Below are 12,610 nucleotides of genomic sequence, written 5' to 3' on the forward strand. Positions count from 1 at the left end.
TTAGTAATCAAAGTCTGAATAAACTTGCAGTTGTTTGTAATAATTTTTTTTTTTTCATTTGTTTTCCTTTCTTGTTCTTTTTAGCTTGTGCAGGAAGCAGCGCTCTGGGTCACACCTCAGTGTAATAGACATCCTGCATCCCTGTGTCTTCCTTCATGGCCGCTTCCTCTTCAATATTAAATGTGATCCTCTTAAAAGCTGCAAGGCCACTGGGGAACAACTCTGACAGAGGCGGAGACAAAGACGCGCACGTTATATGCATTTCTGAAACAGGGAAAACATGCGAGCAACAGAAAACGACAATTACCTACTGAGTGAGTAAACGCATGCTCACTGAACTAGTGAGGAAACTCAATCAACAGCCCTTGTTCACCAATATGCGACTCTCTTCCATTGCTTTATGTCGTTACAGCATATATAGGGCCCTCGTTCCACTTGCTGCTCTAAATTGCCACCAATCTCTGATCACTTTTTGCAATTTAAATCCACAACCACACATCAATTGTTTCGATAGATATTATTACATTACATTACAAAAAGGTTTTGCAAAAACCGAAAGACAGACGTAGAAAAACAGGACACTGAGACAACATGCTATCTAAGAGCTGATTCATTCAACTCTATAAAAGCATTTGGAGATAAGCAACACCATAGTTTTCACTGCAATCCAAAGATAAAGACTTGATGAGTATATTTGATTGATCATAATTGAGGGAGAGATCACACAATCTTATCTTCGATTGTGCAAAGCATTTTGAGATCTAGATTCACACCAGCTTTATAAATAAAAGTTGATAGATTGTCCGATTATGTGATAGTGAAGGGTACATTGATGAATTGTAGAACCTTACTTTTTCTGTGCAAGTATTCTGCAACCAGCGCCGCCACGTGAACGTAGCACATGGCTGCCTGTGGAGGCAATGGAGGAGGGTTAGTAAACCTGTAATGGAGCAATCACTCAAAGAAAATGCACTTAAAGGGAAAAACTCAAGCAAATCAATCTTCTCTGATGAATTAGGGCTGGAAAACGTAGTTTGACTTTCAGAGTGGCACAACTCACAACAAGTGACTGCCACCACAGAAACAACAATAGTAATTTAACAATAATAACCTGGGTACCTCCCAAGTCAGAGTGGTTTGTCTCACGCATCTTAGATTGCCAACAATTACCATAATCACAGCACACAGGAAGAGCTGATATGGTCCTTCACCTGATCCATCGTGCACAGTCATACTCTTTGGTCTTCAATTGAAAAAAATTAAAAATAAAATAAAAAATCCCTACACACACCTTCAATGTTATGTTCAATAAAATGATCTTGTTCACATCCAAGCATGCCAACTGGCTGTCAAGGATATGCAAAATCATAAGGTGACAAAATAACCTCTAACAACTTGACCAGCCTGGAGAAAAGCGGAAAGAGCACATCAGCAGAAAAAGCCTCAAAATTAAAGCTCCCACTGAATAATAAAATAAAATGTAAATCTCAAAAGAAAATGCCACTCTAATGCATGCTGTGGTGCAGGGAAAACCACCTGGCCCTGAAAGTTAAAAAAAACTTTCGTCTGGACACGTGAAAAAAAAAAAAACTCTGCAAGAAAGGTTTAAACTAGCAGTGTAACAGTGGCTGCAACTACATGGACCAGCTGCAAAGACGAGCTGGTTCTTGCTAGTTGTTCTGGGAAGTTGACACTTTCCACAACATCCTGTCAGTCTAGAGGAGATAAAGCTGCAAATTACTAATGTTGCTGCCCTGAAGAACTCTCACTGCAATTCGCAACGCAGTGTCAGTAAAGTCGTAGCGCAGTCGCCTTTTTATATAAATACTATCAAATGGCCAGTATTTCTTTCGGTCAATAAAAATGAAACAGTATGCTGTATACACTGCCATAATTCAATGACAAACCCTGATGCCACTGCCGCTGTTTGTTTAGGATTGCAAATACAATTAACAGCATTAATATAACACATTTTGACAGGCTGTTAGGGAAGTTTATTTTGTTTGTTTGAGCAGCAGACAACGTTTCAGTGCAACCAGGATCTCCAACCATTAAATAGCCATCAAAGGTATAATGTGGAACATTCTGTCGTGTTGGCCTCAGATATTTTTGAGCGCTCATTCGCTCACCCTCTGACTCCAAAGCTAACAACACCGAGCGTGTCGAGTTCTCCATCTGAATATGAGGTTCCCATGAATACACTTATTTAAACCATTTGTTTGCCAAGTCATCGTCACACAAGACAACCAGTATTCACATGTTTTTTTTTATTCCTGACACTTGTAGCATTTGGCTACCATTCCTGGCTGGCTGGCTCTCGCGCCTGTGCAAGCATCTGGTGATAGCGTGAGCTACCTGTATCAGCACTTTACTCATCCGGATATTGCAGTCCATTCTGTCTTGTTTTCTTTGACATTTCTGAACTACTACTAAGGAAACTGGACATGAGTTGATTATACTTTTTTTTTTTTTTTTAACTTTAATATATTTTAACAGAATCGCTAATATGAATGAAGCAGAGTAATAGCATGCCAGTCAACAGTCACCATGGGGGCTGGGACTTTTACGAATTGTAAATAAAGGTCATATCATTTCAGTCAGTGCAGTATTTATGCCTAATATTCGCAAGAGTTTGCACTGCATTTCAGTCAGATAGTTAATAAATATTTGTTCTTAGCATTTGGGTTATCATGCCTTACAAATATGGCGAGGCAAAGTTGGTGAGCCGGTGTGACCTTGCTGCATGTGCATATAGAAGAACCATTTTATGGTAGGGAAACCTAACTACTTTATTTTGCAGCAATTGTACGCTTGGACACTAGTGTACAATTATAAGCAACACAAACATATGGTGGTTTTCTTTTTTTATGTGTTATAAAAAAAAGTAATCAGTATGCTGCTTGCTGAATTGTTCTTGGGGCACTGTGTGTGATACAAAATCTTCTTTTGCCAATGCAAATATTTATTCTGATGCCCCACCTTGTTTTTGCTGTGAGGAAAAAAAAACAACAACTCCACCCTCTCGCAGGTACAGCACTTTTAACGACTCTGGTTCTTCCAACTAATCTGTTGTACAACCGAAAAACAAAAAACAAACCCCCACTTATGGGCAGGCTTGAGGCACTGCGGTGGTAGATGTGTCATGAGAGCAAAAAAGAAAAACAAAATCTAAATGATTAAGCCGCCTAAGGACACAAACCAAAAAAAAGATGTGTAGAGAAGATAGACCATGTCTTTTGTTTAGAGGAACACACCCATGTTCTGATATGTATGTGACTAAAATGTTATTAATTGTAATGGAACTAAATGTAAATGAGTTCCATTTCCAGGACTTTCTATTTAGAAAGCCCTGGAAAAGTAACAAGAGATGATGTGAAAGTGCCCGCACCTCTGAGAGATCTCCGTTCTTCAGGTGTGCGCGGGCCATGCTATCCAGCCATGTCCGTCTCAGTTCGGGGGTGCTTGCATAGGAGCGGGCCAAGCTGTACTGGAGGTCCAACAGCATCTCCGGGTCCTTCTCATGCTCCTTCATCTGGGCCGTGGCCATCAGCACCGTTCGGATGCGCTTAGTCAGACCTTTGACTTCCGAGGGGAACGCTGTTGACTGGAATATTGCAAGGAAAACGGAGAGAGTAACACACTTGTGAAAAACTCGTAAACTTTTTACACGCAGTTCACCAAGGCACTTCACTTCCAGGAAGAATAGTGAGTTCACTGCAGCCAACAACTCCTCTGTGTTGGCTGCACAGTTCAGATGGGTTAAGCTCCATGTTGCCCATCTCCATTTTCATGTCTTCAGTCATAAAAGAAGACATTTTTACATTGTTTAATTTTATATTTTACCCTGAATTTGAGGTCAAAAGAGAAGAAAAACAGAAAACCGTTTCAATCACTGCAGACAACAAACTTTTCTTATCAAGTGTCTTTCGTTTTCGACATTATTAACATACTGATGAGTTACCCAGTTAAAACCATTTAGAGTCTTGCAGTAGAGAGCAGTGCACTTGGAAAGAGAGGCGGTGTGTGGTCTAAACAGTCGCACACAAATATTTGGGACACAGAAAGGCTTTGGGTAGCGTCCTCTTCCGTGCTTTATTGAACACTAGAGTTGCTATGGAAATATTTAATCAACAGAAATGAGACAAGGTGGACGCTCAAGGTAGTCAGATGAGCAGTCAAGATGTACAAATAAAAGTGAGTACGACACCTTCATGGCCTTGTCGCTGTTTGCAAAGTTGTTGATGATGGAGAGGGACTCCTGGAAGCGAGAGCTGCCGGTAAGAGCCACATCGGAGATCAGCTGGCTCACAGCGATAATGATCTAGTGGTGAAACAAAAGAGGAGGAGACAAACAGAAAATGAAGCAAAACCTCCATGTCCTCTAAATGGTCCATGCAGTGGTACGAGTCCAGTGAGAGCTGGAGTAAAGCTAGACAGCCATCTGGCAGGGCAGCCACAGTTTTAATACTTTGATTTAGGAATGCAGCAAAAACAGTTTTAAAATGTGTAGAGTATGAATACTTACATATTCATACTCTTACTTACTTATGAATACTACCGATACGGAGTACTTGATTAAGCCATTACCAGAGGTGGGAAGTAACAAAGTACAAATACTTTGTTCCTGTATTTTTCAGGTATCTGTACTTTACTTGAGTATTTACTTTCCTGCTGACTTTGTGCTTTTTGTCCAGACAGTTGTACACATATACCTAACTTTCTACCTCTTACGTTAGAAAAATATGTTTGTTACTTTTGTGTTGACAGGTGTTTAAAAGATACTAATTCAGTTCAGAGTAATTTGTTGTGGTTGTTTGAAGTGGGGTTCTTTGAACTCTGGGCCACTCCGATCAGTTCATTCCAGATTATTCTGTCACAAGTTTCATTAATGGCAAAAAATATAATTTACTTCAATACATTTTCAGAACCTTTCTTACTTTGACTTGAGTAAAGGAGTTGAATCAGTACTTACATACTTTTACCAAAGCATTTTTTACACAAATATCCATACTCTTACTTAAGTGCAGAATGTGAATACTTTTGACACCTCTGGCCATTAGACATTATAGAATTACTTTTTTTTTTTTTTTGTCTAATTTTCCACAGATATTCTATTATTTGAACAACATTCTTCAGCATGTTTTTCTAGAACAGAGGCACTGTGACACATTTCACTGCAGTACAAACACATATTTAACAAACTTGTCGTATGTGTACACATATAACTGGTATCGGTGTGGTGGTATTGGCACATATTTTATATATGTTGTCAACCCCAGGATCAGCGCTGATACCTGATTCTGATATCGCTATGGGTGCATCCCTAGTTGTATTACTAATTTCCCAGTCAGTTGCCAATGCACTCAAGGAATGCAAGCATGGCCTATACCTGGCTGAAACTGAACCCCTTCGTCATGAGCGCCATACGGACGGAATGTCTTTTCTTCTGCGGCCACTCCTCCACAGCCACGCCATCGTTTAACTTTGTCACTGTTCATATCTATTTCCACAGCAAACAATACCTGCAGGTGCGTGCGAAGGAAGGTCTTCCTCTTGGTGTACTCGTAGTTGTTCCTCATCAGCAGATAGAGCAGCGCCGACGCTTCCGCCCTCAGGGAGGCCAGCTTGGAGACGCAGCACTTGAGCACCTCGCAGCACAGGGCCTCGCACAACGTCACGCGGCCCTTGAAGAGCACTGACGGGAACTGGCAGGACAGACCGAGTGTGTTAGAAGGCTGATCCTGGCCAGGGGAAGTGGTTCGAGAGGCACGGCGATGCAATGAGGGGAGAGGCGGCAGGAAGTGGGAATGTGATGGGGAGAGTGTAAAACCCCCTCTTGATGAGAGAGTGTGTGGGTTTCAGCCTCCTTCTCCAGTGGATGTGGAGCGAGGTCTGGCAGCGAGGAACCTACACCTGACTGCGGCTGTTGTCATGACCCTGGCAGACCTTTCAGTCCCCTTTGTGATCTCACAAAGCTGTGGAGCTCACAAAGCTGCACTCAGGAGATGGTAAAGACGGACCAAGTTCTGAGTTTTCCTTCATTTCAGTGACAAATTAGAGACAGATTATTGTTGGATAACTTTTGTGAAGTGATTTCCGTATAAAAGGGGACCTTGTTGGAGGGCTTGATTGTAATCAGTTTTCGAATGCCGTATTAGACTTTGCTAGGTTGTGTTTTTTTTCAGAGTGTTTTATCTTTTTTTTTCTGCCGCTTTTCCCGACTGAATTTTCCCCCTTTTATATCAGGGATGAACTTTTTCCCCCACTTGTTTAACACAGGGAAAGATCTGATTGCGTGATCTAACTCCTACTATTAAACAGAGCGTGTCAGAGCAGATTTTCCTCTGACTCACCAGGCAAGCATGCAACACTGGTCCGTTGGTATCTAATCAAAGCAGAAAAATTAAGGAGTGGGAGGTTTTTCTGCTTTCCCTGAGTGAGTAGTCTGAGCCAGACCCGAGTCAAAGGTAACTCCCAGTCCCCTCCTGAAGTTCAAATCAGTCTACAAAAGTGTTTCTCTTTTTATTTTTTTTAGCCCTCTGTCCTGTCTGACAATAACAACAAGCAGTAATGCACATTTATTCTACCAAGGCAGAGCTTAAAACACCACTTTTTAGGTTTCTTGGCAACGCAGATGAGGGGGACAGGAAGTGATCGAGGAGAAAATGCGGAGAAACGTGGGTGTTACTTGCCAGGCAGCAGGGAGTGTGTTTGTGTTTCTCCTCCCCCTCCCCTTTGTGATTTTTTTCCCCTCAGGTACTTGATGTAGGAATCCTTACCTGTGACGGCAGACCACGCTTCCTACAGGCTTCCTATGCCAGCTGGCCTATCAGGACAGAGACTATTCCATGAAATGGAGGATGTCTGAGGCACTCACTCTCTCTTGCCCTTTTGTTCTGTTGCTCTGACACATGTTTTGGCTGATATGTGGTGGGAGGTTTGAGGGACTAGGTAAGTTGGGGTACCCTGTACACTTTTGCACACACGTAGGTGATTACTTGTTATCCCACTGAGTTTATTGGTTGTGCCACATTTGTACTGTTTAGGCATTTGGTTTGTTTGTTTTTCCTTTAGGGATCAGCTAGGCAGGCCTACTTTTATTATATTGATTTCATTTATTTTGGCACAATCACCGTGCCCTGTCCTCCCCCACCTTGTGTTCTTTTGTCACAATTGTTCACTTCCACTGAGACTTCTTGGATTTTATGGTTGTCGTGTGTTTGTCTACCAACTGGGTTCACCAGGTGGACGTAACAGTGGAGTCAAAGGGGAGAGGCGGAGAGGAAGAGGGTTTAACTGTGGCACACGCATGGTTTGACTAAAATGAAAAAGAACTGACTGACTGTTGATTGTCAATCATGATCAGGTTTTATTCACTGATCGCTAAATTACATCCGCCGCTGTTCCACGGCGCTTTCGCTGTCAAAGTGAAGCCAATGCGTTTGCTGTGACAGTTTCTACGAATTCTGCTAGCGCAACATTTTGTTTTGCCGTTGGTGGTGTTTGCAATGCACTCTGATTCATTTGCATCACTGCTTTTTATTTGCATCACCTGTTTTCATTTGTGTTGCCGTGTTCACAGAGCAGTGAGCTTTCTCGGCGTTAGCAGGGATGTAGCAGGCTGTGTATAAAACTCATCTTCACGCTCCCTCTTTCATTGATTCTGTATGTTCTCCTGATAATTTGATGCACCCCCACGCCCCCACCCCCACCCCCTACACCTCCCAACACACACATGCAAACACACACTCCAAATACAAAGCGAGGCTGCCTAGAAATTCACATGCACTAACATGCACACGCCAACTGTTCGCCTTTGCAAAGAAAAAGAAGAAGAAAGATCAATACAAGAAGACAGAGAGGGTATGTTAGGTGATGCTCCTGCAATGTTTGATTGTGTAATAAATATCTTGAGAAAATTGCACATCAAGCAACAACAAAAAATTCTGGGGAAATGAGTGAGTTGCCCTCATTTCAATAATAAAGGTCAAAGTGTAACTTCAGTTATTAAAATTACATTCATTTTTCACGAGAAAAATTATGCTCTCAAGCTGCCTCACAGGCACTGTAGTCACTTACACTCACCAAATCTAAAAGAAGAAAACGGGAACAATTGTTGGCAGTATGCAAAGGTGACTTGCTGTTCCATTCTGTTGAAATTCAGGAAACATCCATCCATCCATCCATCCATTTTCTTATACCCCTATACTTCTTCCTGCACTCAGGGTCATGGGGGTCATTGGGTGAAGGCACCAGGTCATCGCAGAGCCACATGGAGACAAACAACCAATCACACTCACACACACACCTACGGATCATTTTAGAGTTTCAAATTCGCCTCACGTGCATGAACCTGTGAACCTGTGACCTTCTTGTTGCGAGGCGACGTATAACAATAATAATAATGATAATAATAAAGAAGACAAACAATGTGTGTAAATTTATCCTGCCCTTACCTTGTTTATGAAAGCCCTGAGCGAGGCGAAGACGTGCCGGAGGGCAGCCTCTGATTGTCCGACTTTAAGGAAGGTCAGGTAGACATCAAACACCTTCTTCATCAGGGGGTTGTGACCGTCGCTGTCCAGCAGCTGAGTCTGGTTCACACACACACACACACACACACACACACACACACACACACACACACACACACACACACACACACACACACACACACACACACACACACACACACACACACACATAAGTCAACTGGGCACCCTCACATAAACAGGGCAGGCTCTGCCTGTCATTAGGCCACAGTTTAAACAAAGTGCATTGGGTGCGGTTTAAGGCCAGAGACGCTGCTTATAGCATCTGTCGTCTGCATCAGCACATTTGTCAAAGCCACAGCCTTCCTCCCAGTGCCTTACGTCAACACTTCATAATTACAATGCATCTGTCCAAGCCTGAATATTCATTGATAGGGTTGCACACCAACAGGAGCAGAGATCCAGCGTTTCTTTTGGGGAAGTAGGACTGTCGATGTTTTTCACATCCACATTATAAAGAATTTCATCTACGGATAACAAATTACTGAAACTGCATTTTGGACATCACATTTGGATTTGATTTTATTATCCGAGCGTATGTGTGTGTGTGTATGTGCAGACCTTGAAACACTGGCCAAAAAGGGAGAGGACATCTAGAACGCTGAGGCAGACCTCGGCAGATGCGTTGCCCTCCAGCAGCGCCTGATGGTGGATTTCCGCTTCAGACGGCCCCACCCCTTTGATACACACAAACACACAGGTACGTGTCAGCGCGCAGCAACGGTTCATTTTTTTTCTCTAGCATGTTTGTGAGCCAAGGAAAGAGACCAGCTTGAAAATGTTTCCTGCATCAAACACGAAAGACTGCACTCTAACAGACGCGATGGTTTAAAATCCAAAACGTCATGTTGAGCAAGAGAATTAACATTGTCTTTCATCTTTATTTTATTTCATTTTATTGTATTGTATTCATTTTCTTCCATTGTCAAGATATGATCGTTGCAACTACACGTTTTACAGAGAAAGAGGTGTGAGTGTGTCTGTGTGTGGCCACCTATGTTAAGCGTTAGAGAGGCTTCCATTGTGCTAAACTGCTGCATCTTGGTCTGCATGAGGCTGGCACGGTTGCAGCGCATGGCCGGCATGGTCTGGGCCTTCCTATCCAGGGGAAAGAGCTTGGACATGCACGTCTCCTGACTGCTGCAGGAAAAAAAAATCACATACATAGACGAAAATGTCATTTTTAGCAAATTTACTGCTGAAAGCGTGTCAGCTATGAAACCTTTGATCCTATTTTAATTCAATATAATCTCTTGTGATTGTTCAATTACAGCCTTCGTTCCCGCTCATTCAAAAAACAACAGCAGCAAAAAGAACACCAGAAAAGAAACCTTGGTACATTGCTCCAACTCCATGAAATGTAAGCAGAATGATGTTTCAGTCATCCTGTAAATGGTGTCGGTTTGCAGCCTTACCGGCCAATGTTTCTTTTCCCGATGTAGCGAAACTGAACCAGACAGGTCCTGCACAGAAAGAAAGATTGCATTAAGCAGGTCATTAATATGAATGCATATCCTGAAGGATTTTACTTCATTTTTCAAGATTTCCTCCATGTGTTGTATCCCAAATAAATGTAAGTTATGCCAGAAAAACGGAATTTGGTTATGTATTAGTGTCTGTTATGTCTTCTGAACAAAACAGCAACAATTTGTGTGGCAGCCAGATGGCTGAAAGACAACACCAACGGCACGGAAACACATGGGAGTCATGTGACATTCCAACTGCCCCAGACAACGACAGGAGCGGCACCATGTGTGAAAAGGTTGGCACACTACTCACTCCAGCAAACTGAGAAAATTCATGATGTCTTGAGGGTTGAGTTTGTTCCAGTATGCGTTCAAGGTGTCTGTGGCAAAACAGAAAGTTACATTCAGGTGGATATACTTTAAATAACATTACCAGTAACGTCTTATTCTCGACGCAATATCTCTAAATAGGGTTTGATGTTGTCTACATGTGGCCATGTAATAAACTGGCAACTTGTGCAGGGTTCAACCTCCAAGCACTGGGATAGACTTCGATACCCCATGAACCTGAGTGCAGGAGAAGAAGTGATAGGAAACGGGCAAATAATTCTTCCTCTTCTTCTTCTCTTACATCTGTTCTATTGTGAACACCGGATAGCACATGCAGAATCATTGTATGTCATAAATTGAAGTTGGAAATAGGGAGTAAATACTTCCAAAAGCCAATTCACAAGGTCATGTCTCAAAGGCCTTTTTCTTGCATGAAGTGATCCATGTGAAAACAGAGGAGGATACCACAGGAGCTCTCACTCATGCATCTCGCTCGCCCTTCCACAGAAAGCGTCTCCAGTTGGTCTTGGAATTCCACAACCAATTAGTGTCTTTTCAGTTGTGACAAAACTAAGAAGCAGACTGCTGTTAAAACCGCCAGAGTTAAACACTGCAGCAACCGGGCGACCCACTCTAACCCCTTACGTAAAATGTTTGAACCCCGGTTCCGAGTGCTTGGAGATTTAGGAAACGCTTGAGTCACCCCACCTTCTGACAGGGTCTTGATGATGTGAAGGAAGGACAAGAGGAGGCCCTTGATCTCGTACTGGCCCAGTCTACCGACAGGAGGCATGGGGCTGCTGCTCATGGTGGAGCCACGTCTCTGAAGCTGCAGCACAAGGTACATAAAACACACAGATGCCTCACACAAAGCATACACAGCTATGCGACTGAAAGGTTAAGACGAGGATTAAAAAAAGCAGACATGACATATTTTTTTTGTCTGTACATGCCTGTGGATTTTGAAACAAACAAAAATCTTAGTGAGGGACACGGGACTCTGCGGGAAATGCCAGCCAAATCCTTTGTGTGGTTTGGCTGTCATTCGTGGTTCACACGTCTACATCTGCAAAACCGGTATCGAAGAGAATTGGCCCCCAAAAAAAAAGAAATAAGAAAAGGTTCTGGGGAGCCCAACCTGACGGAGGGGAAAGTTTTCCACTTGTTGAGCATTGGCATGTCCTAGTTCAAACAGCTTGAAAACCAGAGACACTTTGCAGGGAGCTAACGTCTATTTTTAAACTGGTGATGAATAACTCGTTCTGCTTCATCCAAGGAGACGGGCAGTGCTTTCCAGGGCGTCTGCTCCATTTGTATCACACATGTTGCCATTTACTTTTTTGGGACCCAGATCAGAATAATATAATGATGACAGCAACTGTACTATTTGCCCTGTGATTGATTAGGGACAGTCTGATGCAAGAGCAGTTCCAGTCCTGTCAAATTGACAGCTAAGTTATGTCTTTGATCGGAGACAGCATGAACTTCACACAGGTGGGGAAAAAAAAACGAGCAGAGCTAATGTTGCTTTCATGATTTTTATATGGGAGTAAATAAACCTCGTCAAGAAACCCCATTTGCCTAAATAATAAGGAGCGTCTGAAGTGACGGATGAAATGGATGAAAAAGTGTCACCTCCGCACTGTCCGGTGTTCCTGGGTCCATGAACAGAGAGCCTCGGGAGTCCTCTCTCCTCACAATATGGCCATTCAAGGCGTTCAAAGGCAGCGCTGGAGACAACACGATACAACATTTTTCTTTTACGCTGAAGCAACAGTTCACTAGCAAAGTTCAGGATATTATTGCAACAGTAACAGTTCCTCATTATACCCGTTCCAGTTCCATATCTTTTAGTTGTAAGACTGGGGCAGCCTTGCACTGTTATCTGAAAAAACTCAGCTGAACTCCAGAGGGCAATGGAGTGGGCCTGTTTACCAACACAGTCAATACAAAAGCTTTGGTTTTGTCTCCCACTTGTTTGGAAGGGTCACCAGGTGGTATCAGATGACAGGACACTTGGCTGAGGGTGTTGTCAAGAACCTAACAGGAGTATCAGGACCCTTTGTGAGTTCACAAATGACCCATCTATCTGGTCATTTCAACTGTGTGTTTGAGCATAAAAATGCAGAAAGCAGAGGATGGACTTTTCTTGGTTCGTAGAGAGAGTTCATTTCAGGACTTGCAATAACTTCTGTGACCACGGCTAATAAAAAAAGGAATCTATTTATAAACACAGAATACCCTTGGGTGACTCATGAGCCA

The 12,610-nt window shown here is 42.7% G+C and overlaps 1 protein-coding gene and 1 long non-coding RNA gene across 5 annotated transcripts in view; one reads left to right on the forward strand and one right to left on the reverse strand.

Annotated features, from left to right (window-relative positions):
* dock11 (dedicator of cytokinesis 11) overlaps positions 1 to 12,610 on the reverse strand; it is a 52,715-nt gene that overhangs the window by 7,288 nt on the left and 32,817 nt on the right. For 2 of the 4 annotated variants that reach the window (XM_076033966.1, XM_076033963.1), the window contains 12 exons: positions 11,984 to 12,078; positions 11,057 to 11,177; positions 10,332 to 10,398; positions 9,968 to 10,015; positions 9,547 to 9,692; positions 9,114 to 9,229; positions 8,457 to 8,594; positions 5,523 to 5,705; positions 4,208 to 4,321; positions 3,389 to 3,604; positions 852 to 909; positions 116 to 222 (listed from right to left, as the gene is read on the reverse strand). In XM_076033966.1, coding sequence (XP_075890081.1) covers positions 116 to 222; positions 852 to 909; positions 3,389 to 3,604; positions 4,208 to 4,321; positions 5,523 to 5,705; positions 8,457 to 8,594; positions 9,114 to 9,229; positions 9,547 to 9,692; positions 9,968 to 10,015; positions 10,332 to 10,398; positions 11,057 to 11,177; positions 11,984 to 12,078 — 1,409 coding nt within the window. Of the gene's footprint in view, positions 1 to 115; positions 223 to 851; positions 910 to 2,983; positions 3,067 to 3,388; positions 3,605 to 4,207; positions 4,322 to 5,522; positions 5,706 to 8,456; positions 8,595 to 9,113; positions 9,230 to 9,546; positions 9,693 to 9,967; positions 10,016 to 10,331; positions 10,399 to 11,056; positions 11,178 to 11,983; positions 12,079 to 12,610 lie in introns of those variants that run through there. The other 2 variants (XM_076033965.1, XM_076033967.1) reach the window with 2 other exon arrangements.
* On the forward strand, positions 9,118 to 12,030 carry LOC142893414 (uncharacterized). Its single transcript, XR_012927701.1, has 3 exons — positions 9,118 to 9,252; positions 10,194 to 11,189; positions 11,942 to 12,030. It is a non-coding gene; the product is annotated as an uncharacterized LOC142893414 (long non-coding RNA).

This window comes from Nelusetta ayraudi, unplaced genomic scaffold (assembly GCF_046127955.1).
Source record: "Nelusetta ayraudi isolate G7.1 ecotype Tasmania unplaced genomic scaffold, CSIRO-AGI_Nayr_v1 ptg000042l, whole genome shotgun sequence".
Lineage (NCBI taxonomy): Eukaryota > Metazoa > Chordata > Actinopteri > Tetraodontiformes > Monacanthidae > Nelusetta > Nelusetta ayraudi.